The 23,042-nt window shown below is 41.0% G+C and overlaps 2 protein-coding genes across 4 annotated transcripts in view; one reads left to right on the forward strand and one right to left on the reverse strand.

Moving 5' to 3' along the window:
* LOC121502250 (proline-, glutamic acid- and leucine-rich protein 1) overlaps window positions 1-3,314 on the reverse strand; it is a 41,415-nt gene extending 38,101 nt beyond the window's left edge. The window contains exons 1-2 of one of the 3 annotated variants that reach the window (XM_070286951.1): window positions 3,258-3,314; window positions 3,002-3,203 (exon numbers count right to left, since the gene is read on the reverse strand). In XM_070286951.1, coding sequence (XP_070143052.1) covers window positions 3,002-3,194 — 193 coding nt within the window. In that variant the 5' untranslated portion in view covers window positions 3,195-3,203; window positions 3,258-3,314. Of the gene's footprint in view, window positions 1-3,001; window positions 3,204-3,253 lie in introns of those variants that run through there. The other 2 variants (XM_070286952.1, XM_070286953.1) reach the window with 2 other exon arrangements.
* A 3,665-nt stretch (window positions 3,315-6,979) lies between these two features.
* Window positions 6,980-7,537, forward strand: LOC108084632 (NADH dehydrogenase [ubiquinone] 1 beta subcomplex subunit 2, mitochondrial-like). The gene is made up of 3 exons (XM_017180920.3): window positions 6,980-7,155; window positions 7,208-7,331; window positions 7,389-7,537. Exons 1-3 carry the CDS (start codon window positions 7,058-7,060, stop codon window positions 7,458-7,460), a joined length of 294 nt encoding a protein of 97 aa, XP_017036409.1. The 5' UTR covers window positions 6,980-7,057; the 3' UTR covers window positions 7,461-7,537.
* The last annotated feature ends 15,505 nt before the right edge of the window (window positions 7,538-23,042 follow it).

Raw genomic sequence — 23,042 nt, forward strand, 5'->3', positions numbered from 1 at the left:
CCTTGAGACTATCAGCAACACAGTACATTTTTTTCCTAATGTTTCCCATTAAAAAAAATATTTATATGTTGCACTTACAAAATAATTACTTCCTCCGAGTTGCACAAATTTTCAGCTTCAAATGAATACAGCAGCTTGCGCTAGCTCTAGTACGTATTCCAAAACGCAACGAACTTAATTTTTGGACTTCCCTGAATTAGAAAAACGGAAAACCGAGTGAAAAGGAATGAAAATAATAAAATAACGGTGTTTTTACATTACCCGTCTAGAGGCAGTCTTGGGCACTAGAGGGTCATTGTGGGTCGTAACTAATTATAAAATTCTTTAAAAAACAAGAATGCAAGCCAACTTCGGCACGCCGAAGTTTGTATACCCTTGCAGTTTGCAATTGGATCATTAAGAATCGAGACATTCTGGTTAAATTAATTAATAAATTAAATTAAGTTAAATTAAACACAAAAAAAAGTTTAATTACATTTTACCTATACTTATTATGTTTACAGATTGAGAGTTACAGTTTTACATTCCCAGCTTTAAATTTTCTCTATATCTACCGTTCGTTTTTATGGGAGCTATATGATATAGTTGTCCGATTTTCATAAAATTTACACCAAAATTCTGAAATAATAAAAAAATTCTCATATCTCAGAGTTGATGAAAATACGTTGAAAAACAACGAAGTTATAATTTTTTTTCTTTTAAGGGGGGGGTAAGGTATTTAATTTTTTTTTTCGTAAATTTTTTTTTTTTTTTTATTTTTAAAGTTTAACATCTTAAGAATATTGTGTCCAAGTTTTAGCGGAGTTGAACGAAGGTCGGTTGGTGATTAATGCATGGGAATCACAAAGTTTAAAGCGCTCTCCTGAAAAATTCAATTTTTCAAATCGTTGTACACGATTACAGAAAAACTACTGGACCGATCGATTTGAAATTTGGCACACACATTCTTTAACTAATTCCTCAGGTATTCACGTCGGCCTTTTTTTAATTTTTAATTTTTATATATTTTTAAATTAAGAAATAACGTTTTTTTTTAGTCAAAAATCGGGTTTTTGACTTTCAAATTTCATAAAAAATCACAAAAAAACTAAAAAAAAAAAAACGCTTCGTGAATACCTCGGGACACTTATCCTTTAACGAATGAGGTATAATTTTTTTAGATCGGATGATCCTGTGGACTGTTAGGATGTACACCGCAAAACAACTTTTTTTGGAGGCGACTCTGGAGATTCCCTATAACTTCTCTACCTCTAAATATTTTTCAATACAAAATTTATCAAAAATTATTCAAATGTTGTGTTATTATATGGTATTTAATTCATTAAGCTAACTTTAGCCGTTCCGCCACAATAATTTTTTGAAAAGTGGCCTTTTTTGCACCGAATTAACCTTACCCCCCCCTTAATGTCCCCATCGTTCCTATGGCAGCTATAAGATATAGTCGTCCGATTTTCATAAAATTTAAACCAAAATTCTGAAATAATGAGAAATGGCCATATCTCAAAAAATTATTAAAATATATTAAAAAACAGTCTTACAATTTTTTTTCTTTAAAATTATCGAACATTTGTATGGCAGCTATATGATATAGTCGTCCGTTCCGGCCCGGCCCGGACAGACGAACATGGTTAGATCGACTCTGCTGTTAATGCTTGTCAAGAATATATATACTTTATAGGGTCGGAAATGTATCCTTCACTGCGTTGCCAACTTCTGACTGAAATTATAATACCCTGCAAGGGTATAAAAAACAGGAAAAACATAAATTTACAGGCTGCAATAATTAACACCGCCATGACCACATTCTTTGGAACAAATGTATCCACTTAAACTATCGGAATAGTTCCTAGAAGCCATGATTTGCATGGTAGAAGCCCAAAAATAAAATCCTTGCCTTCACCTATCAACATGGAGCTATTTTCTGTGATAAAACGTATTTGTACCCAACTTTAGAGTATTCAGAGCAAGTAATATTGAGTAAAGAAGTTTTTCAATGTTTTGGGGTCGGAAGGAAAAAGCCCTCCAGTTAAAAAATGATACAGCAACAGTAAAATCAGATTTCTTCCGAAAAAGGAACTTAAAATTATAATGCGAAAGAAATTGGCGAATATATCCTAAAAGAGGTGTCCAAAATGAGTAGTCAATGCAAATACGATTATAAGCTATTAAATAAAACAAAGGATTGCACATAAGATATAACACAATAAATAAGTAATCAAGTAAACGAATATTTTTGTGACATGAAATTTTCTAGTTCAAATGAATTACTTAAAAAAAAAACATCAATGAAGCTAGGTTTTTAACAACTTTTTGTTGTTTTCGTAATGTTAAATATCTGAGTAACCTAAAATAAAAACTAAAATTATAAATTTAATAATTAATCATTAAAAAAATAACATATTTATTCGTCGGGTACCGGCAACGAATACTTTTGTGACACACTGTATGTACGTATTTTACAGGAAAGTGGTGCAGTTTTTTTTAATTGCTAATACAATACTACAAAATTTCTGATTTAACATAAAGATTTAAAGTTATAAACAAAAAAACAAAATAAGGCACTTACTGTGCACTTTTATTATACAATATTGATATAATTAACTGCCTGTAGTCGTCTGGGCATCGAAGCCACCATCCTACTTCTTCTACCTTAATTTTGCCCACTCTTCATGTAGCCTCTATTTAAGGACTAATTATTGCGTGTTCTCGACCTTTTCGCTCAAAATTTTCCAAACATGATCTATAATATTGAAGTTTTGGCATTGGAGTGGTAAAAATAGTTGACGATGACTATAATACACTTCACTTTTTTCAGTTTCTTTTTTTGCTTTTTGTTTATAACTGCATCATTACTTTTCCTGTAAAAGGTATAGGATTGGAATTTTTTTTAAATGTGTCGTATGTAGACTTTTGTCCGCCACTGTATGTACCTATGCACAAAACGAGGAACAACACTACAAAGAAAATAGGCTTAAGTAAATAATAAATAAATTAAACTTACACAACGCCGTAAATATAAGTTGTGCATGCTTCCGTAGCTCAGAGTAAGATGATTCAAGTATTTTGGTTAGCCAATGTCGTACATTAATTTCAGAAATTTGAATGTTGGCCTTCTTGAGATAACAAATAAGAAGACGATATCCAAGAGCACGACTTTTACGTTCTTGAAGATTAGTAGTAATAAGTTGTTCCATGTTTACGCCCTTAAAAAACAAAATATAAGTAATTTAGTAAACCGTAAACAAATTCCTACCTACTGAATAAACACTAAAACCTCATGTCTTGTGAAGCAGTAGAGCTGTAAGAACGTCGATAGTAATATCGATAGTATCGATTGTGGCTGTGCATCGCAAACCTCGATTTTTTTACCTTCGATATATCGCGTAACAAGTTGCACCATCACTACTTGTGATGGGTGGTGCAACAAAGGCCGAAAATCAAGAAAGAAAAGGTAATTTTTTGTAATAGGGTCTTCCCACACACCGTCAAAGCGCATCTGGCATCCGTTGAACAAACGGTCCATAAGGTTTTGCCGTTCCGAATTTTCTCAATTGGACCTGCATCAAAGCGCATCTAAATGTAACGACCGTTTGTTTGGCGATAGTTAGGCGATAGTTTTTCGGTGCAACTCTGAAAATTTGATCAACACTACGAAAGTGTATACACACTTGGCGAGAAACAAATGAGATTTGGAATTTAAAATGTGGCGCCAAAGCTACAAGCATGCCCAAAATAGTTGTTGGCGTTTTTTCTGTATATTCTTGCCCCAATATGTCCCCAATTGTTACTATTTAATATAAACCACCTGCCTCTACCTTATTTTGAAGATTTTGGATGCCTATACCACCTATAGACACACTTCGGAGAATTTGCTCTTTGTTAGAGAAAAATCATTCGAAAAACTAAAATTCCTTGTCATTTAATTCATTTAAATTTAGTGCGGATAAATTCTGACGCAATCTGTGCCTTTTCCTGTTGTACAACAGCCAAAATAGTTGGTAAATGCTCCATTTCAAATTTGCAACTGCCAATTCGACAGTCTTTGTTTACGTTTTCATGAGCCCACAGCTGATCGATCAGCTGTTCGGATGCCAGATGCACTTTGACGCTCTGTGGGAACACGAGTTTCGCATCTGCGAAAAATCCCAAACGTTCCTCACAGATGCGCTGTGTGGGAAGACCATATAAAGCGCATTTAGCATCCGTTGAACAAATGCTCCATAAGGTTTTGCCGTTCCGAATTTTCCCAAATGGGACGGCGTTAGTTCAGCATTAAAATCTAACCACGGTTTGTTTGGCGATAGTTAGGCGATAGTACTTCGGTGCAACTCTGAAAATTTGACCATCACTACGAAAGTGTATACACACTTGGCGAGAAACAAATGAGAAATGGAATTTAAAACGTGGCGCCAAAGCTACAAGCATGCCCAAAATAGATGTTGGCGTTTTTTCTGTATATTCTTTCCCCAATATGTCCCCAATTGTTACTATTTAATATAAACCGCCTACCTCTACCTTATTTTAAAGATTTTGGATGCCTATACCACCTATAGACACTCTTCGGGGAATTTGCTCTTTGTTAGAGAAAAATCATTAGAAAAACTAAAATTCCTTGTCATTTAATTCATTTAAATTTATTGCGGATAAATTCTGACGCAATCTGTGCATTTTGCTGTTGTACAACAGCCAAAATAGTTGGTAAATGCTCCATTTCAAATTTGCAACTGCCAATTCGACAGCCTTTGTTTACGTTTTCATGAGCCACAGCTGATCGATCAGCTGTTCGGATGCTAAATGCGCTTTAAGAGGGTTTCCTGAATTAGGAGGCAAAAAAAATCGATTTTTTTTATTGCTTAAATCGATAGATAAACTATCTAAGAATATACCACAAAAATTTCAGAAGCAAATTCGAAGTATTTTCGAAGATACAGGGATGAAAGCAAAGGAGCGCCGAGCAGGTTTGCAGGCGCTTTGCGAACTTTGAAGCGCGTTTTCTCCACTTTTCATTTTTACGATTCTTTCGAATTGGCGGGAAAGATAACAAAAAACTTATTGACCGATTGAAATGAATAAAGGCTTATTCTCTTTAGAATTAAATTCTCTTCTAGTTGAACTAAAACGGTTGTTGAAAACCGCTTTTTTATATTTTTTACAGCATGTTAAAGTCAATATTTTATCCCGAAAAATGAATTTTTTTTTTAACATGCTGTAAAAAATATTAAACTCGGTTTTCAACAACCGTTTTAGTTCAACTAGAAGAGAATTTAATTCTAAAGAGAATAAGCCTTTATTCATTTCAATCGGTCAATAAGTTTTTTGTTATCTTTCCCGCCAATTCGAAAGAATCGTAAAAATGAAAAGTGAGAAAACGGGCCTCAAAGTTCGCCAAGCGCTCGCAAACCTACCCGGCGCTCCTTTGCTTTCATCCCTGTATCTTCGAAAATACTTCGAATTGGCTTCTGAAATTTGTGTGGTATATTCTTAGATAGTTTATCTATCGATTTAAGCAATAAAAAAAAAATCGATTTTTTTTGCCTCCTAATTCAGGAAACCCCCTTAAAGCGCATTTAGCATCCGAACAGCTGATCGATCAGCTGTGGCTCATGAAAACGTAAACAAAGGCTGTCGAATTGGCAGTTGCAAATTTGAAATGGAGCATTTACCAACTATTTTGGCTGTGGTACAACAGCAAAATGCACAGATTGCGTCAGAATTTATCCGCAATAAATTTAAATGAATTAAATGACAAGGAATTTTAGTTTTTCTAATGATTTTTCTCTAACAAAGAGCAAATTCCCAGAAGAGTGTCTATAGGTGGTATAGGCATCCAAAATCTTTAAAATAAGGTAGAGGCAGGCGGTTTATATTAAATAGTAACAATTGGGGACATATTGGGGCAAGAATATACAGAAAAAACGCCAACATCTATTTTGGGCATGCTTGTAGCTTTGGCGCCACGTTTTAAATTCCATATCTCATTTGTTCCACGCCAATTTGTTTACATTTTCGTGGTGAATGGTCAAATTAAGAAGAAGAATTAGAGTTGCACCGAAGAACTATCGCCTAACTATCGCCAAACAAACCGTGGTTAGATTTTAATGCTGAACTAACGCCGGCCCATTTGGGAAAATTCGGAACGGCAAAACCTTATGGAGCATTTGTTCAACGGATGCTAAATGCGCTTTAATGTTGTGTGGGAAGACCCTATAAAATATTAATAAATATGGCATTAAAATGTCCTTGACAGCCCCTATCAATGCCACTTTTTTCCTTCAAATTTCCCTCCATTATACTGTCTTCCCACACAGCACATTTGTGAGGAACGTTTGGGATTTTTCACAAATGTGAAACTCGTGTTCCCACACACCGACCACATTCACCATCCGATCAGCTGTGGCTCATGAAAACGTAAACAAAGACTGTCGAATTGGCGGTTGCAAATTTGAAATGGAGCATTTACCAATTTATTTTGGCTGTTGTACAACCGCAAAAGCACAGATTGCGTCAGAATTTATCCAGGTTACTATTTAATATAAGCCGCCTACCTCTACGTTATTTTAAAGATTTTGGATGCCTATACCACCTATAGACACTCTTCGGGGAATTTGCTCATTGTTAGAGAAAAATCATTAGAAAAACGAAAATTCCTTGTCATTTAATTCATCTAAATTTAGTGCGGTTAAATTCTGACGCAATTGCGATTGCAACTTGCGATTGTACAACAGCCAAAATAGTTGGTAAATGCTCCATTTTAAATTTGCAACTACCAATTCGACAGTCATTATTTACGTTTTCATGAGCCTCAGCTGATCGATCAGCTGTTCGGATGCGCTTTAACGCTGCTCTATGGGAACACGAGTTTCACTTTTTTTTAAAATCCCAACCGTTCCTCAAAAATCACTGTGTGGGAAGAACGATGGATCGATAATGGAATACCCTAAATATTTTTCTTCGTTCTTGATTTGACTCTTACTCGCCGATACTACCTTGACACATTAAAATCTTCACATTGTTTTGATTTTGATTAATAAATCTTCAAATTGCTGTAATTGCAATCATGAGCATTGCTCTTAAATTAGTTCCTTTAAAGACATCAATCGGTTTTATTAACCGTAGGATCATAGAAAATAACATATTTAAAAGAAACAGCCATGTGTATGTAATTTAAAACAACCCATTTCAATATTGGCTTACATAATATTTCTAGTGTTTCTTATCGTAATGCTCCACCACCGCATTCCAAAGCAACAAGGATTGGAGCTGTAGCTGTTGGCGCTACAATGTGGTGGTGGGTTCTTTGGCACTTGTGGCACGAACCGGATCATATAACGGTATACCCTCATATATCAAAATTGTACATATTAAATTTTTGTTTTTTTTTTTCACAGGGAGAGTTTGACTATCCAAATCCAAAAACATGGAGCAACTCAGAGTTGGGTATCCCAAAGGATGATTTATAAACAGTTGGCTTTATTAAAGGAGGGTAGCCAAAGCTGATTTAAAATATTCAATAAATTTAGCTATTTAGCCTCATTAATTATTACGTGATTTTTATTATAGCTTTTTGATCATAGAGATGATCGAGCTACCATTTCCTGATCGGATGGATCATGAGGGTTGTCTTTTTTGTAAATATCTGGCTAGTTCAACAAAATTTTAAATTCTTTCCCTTGTCTGTGCACTACTGGAATTTGCCGATTTTGATGGTACAAATTAATAATTTTAAGCAAAGTAATATTTTTTAAACCGTTTTTTTTTATAATGGGTATAGAGTCTATTTTGTTTATATAGAAAAGTTTATAAGGTGACCGTCAATGTTATTGCAAAATTTTGCATTTTTAAAATTTGTAAGGCCTTTGTTAGACATTAAATACGAAACGTGAATCTAGAATTTCCTCTAACAGTCTTTGCTCTTTCCTTGCGCTTCCTCACTTTTAGTCGCTCCTGCCTCAGCGCATAATAGCCTGAGCGACCCATTTATCTTGCATCACAAACATTCGCAAGCCGCGGCCACTTTTAAAATTCTTTAAAACATAAATGTATTTTAAATAATTAAAAATAATATTTACTAACAAGATGATGATTAGTAAAATAAACTTTAAACATAAATATTGGCGCTACAAAAGTATCTTTCGCCACAGCAAGCGCTACAAAAATACCCCCACCAAGATCAGACTTGGGGTCAACACTCCAAGACTGATAAAACAACTTGCGAGGCTACTGTTTTATGTCCTTGGCATAGAACCTACCAACATAACTCCCCTGCAAGTCTTTGAGATCATAGTAAGCTTGTCCAATCTTTTTCTTCACCCTTGCTTTCATAAAAGACGGACCTAATTTCGCGTTATACCCTGTTGCAAAATTGCTCTGCTTAAAATTTCTTCGGTAGACTTAGCCTTCACTAAAAGATACTTCCTTTGATCGCAAGTTGTATCTTTTTTTATTCTTTTCGAATTGATTTTTCATTACATCCAATGCTTTACTGCGAACAAGTTCTAGTGAATCCTTCTTCGTGAATGCCAGAGACCTATTTTCGAGCAGATTGCGAGCTCTAAGCAATTTATAAGTTTCGCCCGATGAGATGAAATGCTGCCTAAAAATCATGTAATAAGGTAAAGTGCCTAGACTTGAGTGAACCGCTGATCTGAGAGCACAGCAGATGCTGCTTAGCTGCTCGTCCCAATCCTTCTGGTCGCTTCGTACATACGATCGTATGGCAGCTATGATAGACCGATTCGCCCGCATTAGATTGTGGCGAGTAAGCGGGAGTAAAAGTATGCAAAATCTTGTATTCCTTCAACAACTTTTGGAACGCTTCTGATTTGAAATGGTCTCTGGGACACCAAAGGTGTGGAAACGATCCTGCTGCATATACTTTACAACAACAACCGCTGTCAGTTTCTTCACCGCCTTCAGGAAAACGAACTTGCTGTAATGATCTAGGACGATAAATATGGCAACATTTCCACTTCTTGACCTAGGATACGGGCCCAAAAAGTCCACATAAAGTTTTTGGAAAGGCCTCGCGGACTCGGGACTGGTCTCAAGGTAGTATAGGGAGCCTTGGTCATTTTGCAGGTTTCGCACGCCTGAATAAATTCTTTTACTTCTTTTACCAATCTTGGCCAGTAATAGTACCTTCTTATTCTCTCTAGAGTTTTGTGAACCCCTCCATGCGAAGCTAAGCGTTTTTAAGAACATCGGGTCCCAAACCCGTGGAAATCCATAATTTCCAACAAAAATTGTCATAAACCGGGTCTCCTATTAAATGCTCTGTTTTCTTGTTTAGATATCCGTCCGTTATTTTTAAATCTGGAAGATTGCTGGCGTTAGCCTTAACTTTCTCGACTAACTCTACATAACCAGCATCGCGAAAATGTTTGGATTCCAGATCAACTAATAGCCCATGACTCGCTTCTACGGCCGCTATCTCTTCCTCATTGACTCGGGATAGCGCGTCAGGGACTACATTCAGCTTACAACTTCGATGCCCATTTTGAAACTAAAGCCTTGAAGCTTCAACGCCCAACGCGCAAACCTAGAGTTCAAATCCGTTTGGGACATTAGCCACTTGAGGGACGCATGATCGGTGATGACTGTGAAGTCATGGCCCTCCACATAAGCTCGAAACCGTTTTATGCAAATAATTGCGGCTAAACACTCTTTCTCACTAACAGTGTAAGACTTTTGAGCCTTATTCAACTTTTTTGAGACAAATGCTATCGGACATTCTTCGCCACTTTCAGATGTCTGCACTAACAATCTTCCAACCCCGGAGTTGTTAGCATCGCAATGAATATAAAATGGCTTACTGAAGTCCGGACTACAAAGATCTGGGGCAGAACAAAGCATCTCTTTCAATTTCGTAAATGCTTCTTCTCCTTCCGGCTTTAAAAGATCAGTCAAGGGAGCTGATACGGCTGCAAAATTACTAATGAATTTTCGGTACCAACCGACCATTCTAAGAAATCTTCTTAATGCTTTCAAAGATCTTGGTAACGGAAAATCTGTCATTGCAGATATTTCATCTGGATCTGTTCGCACTACTCCTTCGCCCACTATAAGACCAAATATTTAACGTTTTTAATACAAAATTTGCTCTTCTCCACATTGAGTGCTAAGCCAGCGGCTTTTATGTGACTGGCAATTGTTTTTAAGACCCTTAAGTGACCCTCAAAGCTGTCTGAGACAATCAAGAGATCATCTAGATACACAAAAACTTCATTTCTGAGTTCCGCTGGTTTTACTCTATCCATCAACCTAGTCATTGTCTGCGACGCATTCGTTAAGCCAAAAGGCATCACCTTATACTGGTACAACGGCTTGCAAGGAATCGTAAACGCGGTATCCGCGACTGCGGATCTAATGGAATTTGCCAGTACGCATCTTTAAGATCAAGGCTAGAAATGAAATTTGCTTTGGGTAATCGACTTAGTATGGCATCTATTTGTGGCAAAGGATAAGCATCTTTCTTTGTCACGGTGTTCACCTTCATGCTGTCGAGGCAAAGTCGCACCTTCCCTGGTTTCTGCACCAATACAACGGGCGAAGACCAAGGCCTATCTGATTCCTCGATTACGCCGAGCTGAATCATACGTTTGACTTTATCATAGAGCTGGCGAAACAGGGAAATATCTTTGCTTTACAGGCTTGGCTTCCCCAACATCGATAGAATACGAAAGCATGCTCGTTTTTCCCAAACCCAACACCGCAAAAGATGGAAAGTGCCCAATTACTGCCTGCAATTTAGTTTGGATATCAGACAAAACATGTGCGTCATTAGACAATTCCTCTATACTCATTTCAGGAGGCAAAAGACCGAAAGCGATCCAAAAATCAATACCCAAATATAAATCCTGGCTCAGCGAAGGCATAATATATAAATCTAGCTGTTGTATCTTTTCCTCATACTGAATCGGAGTTATAAATCGACCTATCACTTTTTGCTGTTGGCCATCGGTTGTATTTACTGTGGTTGCCACCCTCTTCAACGGTACTCTCTGTTTAATAATTTGTTTAGCCAGATTCCCGCCCAGAACACTCATGGATGCACCAGTATCTAAAAGGCCAAGTACCAATCTATCAAAAAGGCGAAGTTCAGCATATGGGCGTCTATCCTGGCTTTTATACCTGATGGCGTCAATCGTTTTTGACGCTTGCCAAAAGTTCCTAATTCTCTTTGCATTCCGCGAGCACGTTCTAGCTATTTTTGTAGATATTTCCGGTATTGGTTTGTTTTTCAAAGTCTGAGGCCAGAAAAGCGGCGGATTGCCGGCAGTATCTGCCTCTAAATTCTCAAAATACTCTGTTTATTGACATCTAGATTCGCTGGCTTTTCCCGAGGAACACACGGCTGTTGTCGGGGTCGTGTGTTCGGCTTCGCGTTTTTTGACATTTGCGGCAGGATGGTTTATAGGAATTCGGCGCGCCACAACCGTAACAAAATATCTTCCTTTTCTCTTCACAATCATGATACCGATGCCCCTCTTTTCTACACTTCCAAAATACCAAAGCAAGTGCGTCTACTTCCGCTAACTGATCCGCGTCATAAAACTCCGAAGCGTCATCCGAGAAATAATCCTGCATTAGCTCGGATACCTGCTTCCGATAAGGAGCTGGCTTTTGATATCCATAAGTACGCTAAACATCCTCAAAGAACCCTTCTCTACGCCGACAGATATCGCGAAGCTTTTGAATGGAATCTATTCTTACATTTAAAAGCTCATGCTTTATTTCCGGCCGTAAGTTTCTGCGAAGTGTTTTTATTAAATATTTTTCTGGCACTGGAACTTCTAGACAGTCCGTTATCTGCACGATGGCATCGTAAAAAGAGTCAAAGCTTTCCTTATCTCTCTGTTTTCTATCTCGAAATGACTCTCTCAGATCCACATCCGTTCTTGTATCTCGAAACTGCTTGCGTAAAGCGCCTGTAAGCAGATCCCACCTTGAGCTATCTGAATCTTTGTGAAAGCGCCAATAGAATTCTCTCGCCTTCCCATCGAACAGTACACTGGCGTTGCCGCAGACTAAATCAAACCGCGAATTTAGTGTTTGCCGTGTTAACGCCTCAACTCGGTATAAGAATTTGTCTACACTTAACCCGTCTTGAGCGCCATTGAATCTCAACTTCCAGCTGCTGATGATTTGTCCGACTTTATCCGGACGACTACACAAATCCGAGCTGGAAAAAGCAGAGGTGGGCCTATCTGGGATTTCAATATCCCCTGTCACTGACTGAACTCCGAAGTTATGAACGGATTCGGTTGACCTCGGTGCTCGTGCCTCTATGCCGCGAAATATGCCTGTATGATTTGCCCCATCTGCTCAGTTAGCGTGGTTAGCATATTGTGCTGCAATGTTTTAAACTGTTGCGCTACTTTTCTGCTGATCGCTTCTGCGTCAACGCTGCTTGTGACTGCCTTTTTCGAAACTGGGGTCCTTGGCGTCTTGCCGGCCTTTCCCTTGGCATCGCAACCTGGGCAACTACTCTGCTTACTGACTAATGCTTCCGCGCATTCCTTATGGAATAAATGTCCCCAATTTCGTGTAACTTGGTCTGGCGACAAGGTCTTGTTGCAGAGCATGCATTTCGGTGACCCCGAAGCCTCTGGATCCATGATTTCTCGAAAGAAAATTATTTCTGGCAAAAATGGAGTAATGAATATGGGACGCCTACGAGACACCCTCAATAAAGCGATAAAATAAATAAAAAAACGACAAAATACAACTATTTAAAACTATAAATAACGCTAAAAATTATAAAAAAATTAAGAACTAAAAAAAAAAATTAAAAATTTAAGATAAATAAATAAATATAGAATTTCCCCAAGTTCCTAACCCCAAGATCGCTATGGAATCTATTTGGTTTTAACAAGTTCCACAACTTAACTCCAGCTTTCCACAGAACTAGGAATTTAGGGTTCTTTTACTATATGTGTTTAATAATGAAATAGACAAAAAAAAATTATTTAAATGCAGATAATTAAAGAAAGTACAGAAATAATAAGAAACCAAAAATATAAACAAAACCTTTTCACAAATACAAAATCAAAACCAAAATCAAAAATCAAATATCAATAACACAAGTCGGCCAGCAAACATAGCAATGCTTGCAATTAAAATACACTTATATACAACCATACAACAGCCCAAAAGAGAATTACGAAAAAACTGTCGAGCGTTGCTTATCGCTGATCAGCAATAACAACAACACGGAGCGTTTTTCCGTGGTCAGACTAAGCTTCGTTGTCTGCCGTCCAAGCGGCTGATGCTCCTACTCTTCCGTTTATGTCGAGAATATGTCTTCCGCTATTATCTGTGGCCTGAGTTTCTCTTCTGAAAGATAAACGCTCAGTAAATCCTATGCAAATAATACCGGAAGAAATTAGTCCCCGTGAAATTTTTTGTGCCCCTTTGTCCATGCCTATCATCCGTGGTCAGGTTCTCGCTTCTGAAAGCAAATGTACCGTGGATTAGTGACTACCTGTCAACACAACCTAGTCTTAGCCCACCCCTTGGCTGGAAGAAAAGTTTAGCAAATACTTTTGTGTTTGTGTGTCTGTGAGTCACATAAAAACACATATGTGGCCTACACGTTTGGGCGCCAATCTTTATTATTATTACTTTTATTTATATAATTTATAAATGTAACGAACGGCTACACCTAACTATATAATCGGCTGGATGGATCCTCGAGATTCGAGCGCTCGCGGAAATAGTGCCCGACTGCGATTGGCGGCTATAGGTGTAGTGGTCTTGCTCGACTCTCGGATTGCCTTAGAAAATAATTACGATAATCGCGTGCTGAGACAAGCTAATAAAAGCGGATAGAGAATGACTGTCAAACACTTACAATACTGCCCTAGAAGATATCATTCCCCCTTCTGCTGCCTTCCGCCTCCTACCTCCTTAGCTGGTCTAGAGGTTCTGGCTCGCCCTCCCTGCCTGCAGTCGCTCCTGCCTCAGCGCATAATAGCCTGAGCGACCCCTTTATCGTGCTACCCTACATCACAAACATTCGCTTTAAACATTATAAATTTATTTTAAATAATTAAAAATAATATTTCCTAACAAGATTATGCTTAGTAAAATAAACTTTAAACATAAATAAAAAAATACATAAAAGATAAACGATTTAAAACGAAAGCTTACACAATTAAAATGAATTTATATGAGCAGGGGTGCGAGCTAAAGAGAGAAAAATACAAAGACGAACTGTGGAACGAACTGAAAAAATCAACGGTGCGACCTTTAATTTAAAGCATTTGCAATTGTCATTACTTTATTTTCTTTTTTTTCTTTTAATGTTTCGTTTCGGGGGTCAAAGATAAAAGAATATGGGCATATCATTCACTTTTAACTAACATCCATTATCGAAAGCGCTTTCCTCGGTGCTAGCTGTGGAGGGAAAAAGAAATAAAAGGCCACACATTTTTTTTTGCTACAAAAACCCAGATATTCCCACTGTACCTTCGAATCGAAAACAATTACTGTCGCTTTAGACAAAGATGAAATTAAATTATATGTTTAAATTTAACTATTTCGGCCGTCATCAGGAACTAAAATATGAGTCTCAGTGAGACATTTAGCCCTCTTCGCTGGCAGGAATCGAAGCGTCACTTTCCGCTGCCGCTTCTGCTGTTTATAAGGAGGTTAAACAGATATTGGGCACTTCTTTCGCTGCTGCTCCAGCTTCCGCTCCTGAGCTGAGGGCTGAGAGTCTGCTTATCTGGCTGGGGCGTGGTGCTGCTTAGCTGCTGACTGTTGGTTTCGCTGCCGCTTCTCGATCCTACTTCCGATCGGGGCAGGTCCCAGACGGAGACGTCGAAGCGCTTGGCCCTTTCTTGCGCGGTACAATTTCTTTCGGCACAATTTTTCCCCACTCTTGCCGCACTCGGCTTACCCTGGGGACTTCAGGCTTTTCGCCCTATTAATTTGAGGAATCAAAGGTAAAGCTGGCCTAGCCGCGAAGATGAAATAAGTACTCACAGAAAAGTCACCCCCGTTAGTTTTTCGGGTTATAAATTTTGCTTTTAGCCGGAACAATTTTGAGGAACCTCTCCACATGAGTGCCAAATTCGCATTGAAATTAGAGACGCCGCGATTCGAGCGCGAACCCTCTCCCTTCTTTTGGACCCACTTCGGGTCGCAACCGAAGCCATCGCTTCTCTCACGGATAATCTTTCTATCTTCCATTCCCTCCTTTGATCTAGTGGCAACGCGGTACGATCATCCCATAGGTTGCGCTACAAAAGTATCTTTCGCTCGAGCAAGCGCTACATGTACCGCAAATCGCTCCGCATTTAAAAACACGAAGTTACCAGTCAAAAAACGAATTTACACAGTCTGTTAAGATTTGTGCACATTGAAACATATTTGCATTTGCAATTGGACGTCCACCTATAAAATAATATATATTTTTTGGAAGTCTGTAAAGTTCAATTTAAAAAAAAAATTAACTTTAAGAACATTGACGAAAATTGCAAAAAAAAAATAGTAAGCTACCCACATATTACACACAACACAGTATGATTGGTGTACATCAAAAATGTTACCCCAAATTTGTTTCACTTTTAAGTTTTACATTTTCAAAGTAACCAAACAAAAATGCCTATTTTCAACATTACTTTTGACTGCAACAGCTGACTTTAACAATTGATAGACTTAAAGTGGTCTGTAAATTTTCCTTTGGCCCTTGCACCTTTTCTCAGTGTTCACTCAAACGACAATCGTAGACAATGTCTAGCTGTTCCTCTCTCTGTTTCCTATTGTTGCGACAGACGAGCAGACCTCAGTAACAGACTGTCTTCTGTCCTTTTCCTGTTAGCCGCTTAACTGTCATTGCGCCAGCGCGTTAACGACACCTGCCAAGCTACAGGGCTACAAATACCTGAGCATGCCGAATAATTCTGTTGCCATGGTAACAAGCATTCCAAATTTGCACCTAGCAACCAACTCGACACGGCCTTCCTGACATTTCACGAGTCCTCGCGCGTCGTCTCTTCTAATAACTCTAAACATAACAGTAATATTCATTTATTATTCTCTTTTGTTTCTCTCTTTGGTCTTAACATTTTATTTTTATACCCTTGCAGGGTATTATAATTTCAGTCAGAAGTTTGCGACTCTGTGAAGAAGACCTTTCCGACCCTATAAAGTATATATACCCTTGATCAGCATCAACAGCCAAGTCGATCTAGCCATGTCCGTTTCTACGCGAACTCGTCCCTCAGTTTTAAAGCTATCTGAATGAAACTTGCATATAGTCTTCTGAACACTCCCACTGCTATATATGTATGTCGGAAAGGGCCCGATCAAACGACTATATCATAAAGCTGCCATACAAATGTTCGATAAATTTTTAGAAATAATTTTAATTTGGCTGTTTTTCAAGATTTTTGCATCATTTTTGAGATATGGATTTTCTAGTTTAGCTATTTTAATATAATGTCATACTAAATCTCGTTCATATTCGTCGAGCGCACTGTTTGTTTCCTCCAACTTTCTTTTTAAGTCTTCTCTCTTTCTTTCATTCATTATCGCAAGAGTTTCATTATTTAACCCACGTGATTTGGCTGCTAGAGTTGAGATACATCCTATAAGTTCCCCTTCTCTTGTCGAATAGTGTCCTATTACTTTTGTGGCAATTCCGTCTTCACATATTAGCCTCTTATCATCTTTATTATCTAATGTTATTTTTGAAATGTTATATGTATTAATTTCATACCCCCTAGACCGAAACAAATACATGTGGGATCCGGTAGTGTTGATGGAGTGGCCAGAGTCACCAGGAGCGGTATGACCTACTAGTTTCTGGCTCCCTTCTTTGAAATACTAGAACGAATACTGGAATGCAGGGTTAAGCTCTGGCAACTCTTCGTTAGGCAGCCGCGGCCAGAATCTCGCTTTGATCGCACACGTTTTGGAATAAGCTAATCAAACTACTGTCACGCAGTTCTCTGGCCTATACAAGAAAATTTATATAGAGGGATGGGACCTGTAGTAGGAATGGTATGGGGGTGGCAGAATACCGGGGAACGAGGATAACCGTACGTAGAACCGTAAGAAAGATGTCGCAGGCTGCGCATCAGGGCGCAGCACTACGTGATTTAGTGCCAAAAGCGACTGCCCTATCTCACCCGTATGACTGACGGTGAAGATGTGGGTCTCCAACACCACCTGTCGGGCGAACGAGTGAAGCTTCCACAACCGCGCTGCGGATGGCCAAAATCAGGAGGGCTCGGAGGGTACGGGGAATCGACTGCTCCGGATGGTCTCGGAGGCTACAGGGTTCTATTTCTAGGTTAGGGCATGCAGAGGGAAGGAAGGAAATCTCGACCAAGACTGCGTCTCGTGAATGCGAAACCAGACACGGGCGAGAGTCTCGGTCGAGGTGAAGGGGGGGGGGGGGGGGGGGGGGGAAGCGAGGATACCAAACCACAGAAATAATATCAATTATTTGGTTTTATGTCTTTTTATTATAATTATTCTTTTATCTTGTGGCGGGCCCTGCTGCTGCCCTCACAAATAAGTAAAAGAAAGAAGGTGCTTAAGTGACTTTCCCTGGCTGAGAGGTTGTCGCGATCTGGCGCGACGGGAAGGGGGAGACTGCGCGTGGCAAACTCACGGTGCCGGCGTTCGGCAGTGAGGCAGGGGAGTCTTTTCGCGGGTCGTGTCTTGGCTAGCGAAATGCTCGGGGTTGCCACCTAGTTGGGTTTCTGGGGGTTCGTTTTCCGCAACTAATAATAATATTTACTACTTAGTTTGTTTAGCCAAGTAACTTTATGTAAAAAGGAAAGGGATCGAAGCAGGCCGAGAGCTTGGAACTGACAGCAGCTAAGCAGGAACAGAGAGAGAATTATTCATTGTGTTTTGGGAGTTCAGCAGTTACAGTTGAAATTAAGCAGATATAGAAGCAGAGAAAGTAACAAAAGTTGAAAAGAAAACGGAAGAAGCAGATAATAGGAAAGAAAACTTGCACATTTTTAGAAACATATAATATCCGAAAAATTATTATAATAAACGTAACACAAGAGGGAAATACCCATCTTACATTTGGGGGCTCGTCCAAACCTAAATTGCAAGTCCTGAGAAGTTTGAAAGGCGGATAGCGGAAGGGAATGAGTATAAAGCCGTATTACACTTGATCTGTCGCAGCAGATAAAAGTATCAGAGTGGATAACATTGGAAAAGCTGAAGAACAGGAGAATGAAACAGTTATAGCAGTTGAGAGCAGCTCGATCGATGAAAACACAAAAACGCTGAAAGACCTTGTGCAGCTGCTTGCCATAAAGTTTGGAGCGGAGGAGCAGAACAGTGGATGCTCGATTACAGCGGAAAGCTTCGCGAAAATTATTCCAGAGTTTGACGGAGAATCCATTCCAGTGAAGTACTGGTTCGACAATTTTGAGCAGAACGCTGCAGCCTACGGGCTGAATATAAAGCAAATGTATGTCCAGGCTCGGGCGAAAATGGTGAACACTGCAAAATTATTTTTGGAGTCTACGTTTGTTCATCAATATGCAGAAATGCGTATGCTGATGGAGACGGAGTTCAGTCGTCAATATGTGTGCAGTGCTGATGTCCATGAGCAGCTCTGTACTCGGAAGAAACGCAAGGACGAATCATTTCATGTATACCTACTGCAGATAAAAAAGATTGCGTCACTTGGCAACATCGATGTACGTTCGGTAATCCGTTATGTTGTTGACGGCCTAAGCATGAGGAGTGACTTTAGATACTCTCTATATTGTTGCAAAACGTATAAAGAGCTACAGGAGCAGTATGAGGTATACGAACGCGTGGGCGAGAAGCCGTTCAAACCGAACAATGAGAGGTCGACACCGGACAATAGGATGCAGCGCGAGTTCAACCACAGAAAGAATCACTGCTTCAATTGTGGATCTGCAGATCATCTTCGCAAAGATTGCAGGGCTGCCGTAAAATGCTTCAGATGTAACGAGGAGGGCCACATGTCAAGGGATTGCCCTGAATCAACTGCAGATGTTCAAGTTGTACGCAGTGCAAATCGCATGAAAAAGGTGACCATCAACGACGTGGAAGTGGAGTGTCTGGTAGATACGGGAGCCGACGTATCTATTTTGCGCAAGTATGTCTTTGAAAAAATACCGAATGTCGTCTTGAGAAGATGTGCCTCGAAGCTGCGTGGGCTTGGAAAGAGGATGACGTGCCCAGTTGGCTACTTTTTGGCTGAGGTTGCAGTAGATCAGGAGTTGACGACACACAACTTTGTTGTAGTGGAGGATGCGGACATTGAGTATGATGCGCTGCTGGGTTTCGATTTCGTCTCAAAGTTTAACTTTTCGCTGGCGTCGGCTGTGGCTTCGAGGGCTGGGTTTGGGTCGGTATCCTCGGTCACCCGGGTGGGCGTGGCAGCGGCGGGTGCGTGCGTGGGTAGCGGCTGGTAAGGTACCAGGGTCAGGGTCGGCTCCTTGCGTCGGAACCGCTGGCCCGTGCCCTCCTCGTCGTCGCTGGACTCGGACTCCCACTCCATTGCCTTGCCAGTGGGATGGTGTTGGCGGCTGGAGGAGTCCGAGGTGCTAGGGGTGGCGTCCTGCATCTCAATGTCCTGCGGGAGGGCATCATCCTGGGTCGTCGTCGCAGGCTTCGATGTCGTCGGGGCCAGGTTTCCTGGCATGCCGTAGGCGCTACCGGTCCTGGCGTACTCGGGTACGGCTATGTCGTCCACGCCCAGGATGCATAAGTGCTCTGAGGCACCGGGAAAGTGACGATCGGGCTTTCGGAGGGCCGCCACGGGACCTCGACCTGGATGGTCTCGTAGGTCGTGTGGACGAGATACTCCCACGACCCCCGCTTGTACCAGAACCGGTCCTCTCCGGTGTACCAGTAATGCTGCGCCCCTTCCGATGGGACGCTGACATCGTCCCCGTCGTCCTCCCGATCGTCGGAGCTCTCTGAGTAGGTGGGTCGTGGCTCATCCTGTTCGTCACTGACGAACATCCGGTCGCTCTCTGGGCTTTCCTGCTCCTCGGAGCTCGAGCGGTAGTCGGCAAAAATCATGCATCTGAACCCTCCCCGAGGGTGCCGGCTGGGCAATGGGCACTATATTAGCCCGGACACGGGTAATGCATTGCTGCTTGCCCCGTCCGCGATAATACAGTGTCTAGCAAAAGCCACGGTTTAACTCCTTCTGCCCTAAAAAACCTAAGGAAGTGAGCCGTTAGCCATGGGTGGAGGTGCCTGGAGGAAGGCATAAAACGCAAGTGGGTGGTACCCCTGAAATAGAAACCATTCTGGAGGGTTTAAACCAACCATTCTGGTTGGCTGGGATGTCAGCCCAAACGTCGGTGGAAGGAGTGACCGCTACCACCGGCGGACCGCTACCACCGGAAGGGTCTACACGCCAACCTTATGTCTCACTACAGCTCTGACCCTGACCGTGGTTATGCTGGAGATCGGGAAAAAGCGCCTTTTGGTAGCTTTTGGTAGCGATGGCACACGACAGGACGGCCCCACCAGAAGAACTCATGAGCTTGGTAGAAGCCAGCCCGAAGGACCAGCAACTGCTCGTGGGTGCAGACGGCAACGCGCACCACTGCGTATGGGGGAGCCCCGACATAAACAACAGAGGTGAGTCCCTCTTAGACTTTATACACTCAACCAGAGTATAGCAAAGGTGGGGGAGGAACACACCTATGTAGGTCCCACCTCCTCAAACGTGTTAGATCTTACTCTGGTAAGGGGACAAGGAACATTGGTATCAGAATGGAGAGTCCTTGAGAGACCATCCTTCTCAGATCATAAGTACATACGGTTCCAATACGCATTCGGACACTCTCCAAAACAATCAGTCCTCAGGAACCCCCGGAATACTAACTGGGGAAAGTTCAAGGAGACTATCGCGACACGGCTCGCGATCTCTCCGGGCATAGTAGAATCCGCGGAAGACATAGAAAAGTCCCTAGAGACCCTCTTCAAAGATCTGCTGGATGCGTACCACGCATCATGCCCTATATCGGACACGAAAAAGAGGACCAGGCCACCCTGGTGGAATAAGGACCTTTCACTCGGACACAACAAACTCAAAGAATTCTTCAAAATCGGCAAGCAGGCGAACGATGACATCATCATGAGGTATACAAAGTCCTACTTAGGGAGTACAAGAAGGAAATACGCATGGCTCAGAGAAACTCATGGAGAAACTTCTGCTCCAATATAGAGACTGCCCCGAAAACGGCTAGGATCCGGAAGCTGCTATCGAAGCAGCCAACCATACAGAGTCAGCTCAAACGCGACGACGGACAGTGGGCAGCGAAGAGCCCCTAACGGCACTAATGCACGCGCATTTCCCAGGATGCACTGAGGTACCCGATGCAAATAAGCACCAGGATCTAACAACTGGAGTAGAACATCTCCCAAAAGATCTAATATCCTCTGGTAGAATCCACTGGGCTATAGACTCCTTTGCGAGGATAGGCACGGGCTATATCCCTATCCAATGGAGGACCTCTCGGATTGTCTTCCTGCCCAAAGCAGGAAAGTGCAGCCACGTGAGCCCCAAGGATTACAGACCGATAAGCCTCTCCTCATTCCTCCCCATTCCTGCTGGCCCTATACGTCAGGAACGATGTAGGGAGATAACTGTCGACCAACCAGCACGCCTACACGAAGGGGAAATCAGTGGAGACGGCACTACATTCGTTGGTAGCCACCATTGAGAGAGCCCTAAACAATAAGGAATATGCACATGGAGTGTTCGTGGACATATCCGGGGCATTCAACAACGTTGGCACGGACGCAATAATGGATCGCCTAGAAGCGACCAACTCGTCCCCCGCTATCAACTTGTGGATAAAAAATCTTCTAAGTTGCCGGCGGGTACAATCAGATTGGGGCACCGCTTCCATGGTGAGAGGAGCGCACAGTGGCACGCCGCAAGGTGGGGTTCTGTCGCCCCTCCTATGGAATCTGGTGGTAGACGACCTTATCAAGAGATTCGAGAGGAAAGCACCAAAGATAACAGCTTATGCGGATGACATAAGCATAATTATCACGGGGTCTGTCCATCGACCCTCAGCTCGATTTTTTTTTTTTTTCGCGCGGGGTCCCGCTTCCACCTCCCGCCCAACTGACCGAGAGGCGCAGCCGTGTGACGTACGGCACAAATCGCGAACTGGATAGACGCGGTGAATGAAGGAAGAAAAGAAAGAGGAAACGTTACGAGAGAACAAAAATAAAATTTAATAAGGAAAAAAAAAAATAATAATATAATAAATATATATATATAAGTAAAAACGCATGCAAAAAAAATATAGAAAAAAAAAGAACGTAACTAACTACGAATAATAATGTCAGAGAGGCGGTTGTAATCCGTACATAAAACCCTAAAGGGTTCATGTAATTCAAACTCCCGCCTACAGTGATTTACTACTAAAGGGATAAGGGTCTTAGATGTTAGTCGAGGAACGTGGAAATTGAGCTGCCCTAAGAGATAGAGGCTTAAAACATCACCGTTTAATAAGTTGTTAATAAATACGACACCAAGCATCGTTCTACGGTTAGCTAGGGAGGGTAAGTTAATTAATAGGAGTCTACAAGAATTGGACGGTAGCCTCTCAGCAGCATCCCAGGGTAGGCCTCGAAGGTCGAAAAGTAAGAAGTGCTTTTGTACAAATTCAATACGGTTAATATGGATTCCGAATTGAGGACTCCAGACGCATGAGCCATACTCCAATATAGGGCGAACTATCGAAGTAAAAAGGGTCTTCGTTATATAAGGGGAATCGAATTCCTTCGACCACCTCTTAATAAAACCGATATGCCTCTGGCTTTATTAACCATACACGAAATATGTTTAGAGAACGAAAGTTTAGGGTCTAAGCGAACGCCTAAATCATCAACAAGAGATATTCTTTCAAGAGCGCAATCATTTAGCATAGGAAAGCTTAACGTCACCAGCGTACATTAGTACTCTAGAATTCGTTAGAACCAGCGGGAGGTAATTGATAAACAATGTAAATAACAGCGGGCCGAGGTGGCTACCCTGTGGGACGCCAGAAGTG

Source organism: Drosophila kikkawai, chromosome 3R (assembly GCF_030179895.1).
Source record: "Drosophila kikkawai strain 14028-0561.14 chromosome 3R, DkikHiC1v2, whole genome shotgun sequence".
NCBI lineage: Eukaryota > Metazoa > Arthropoda > Insecta > Diptera > Drosophilidae > Drosophila > Drosophila kikkawai.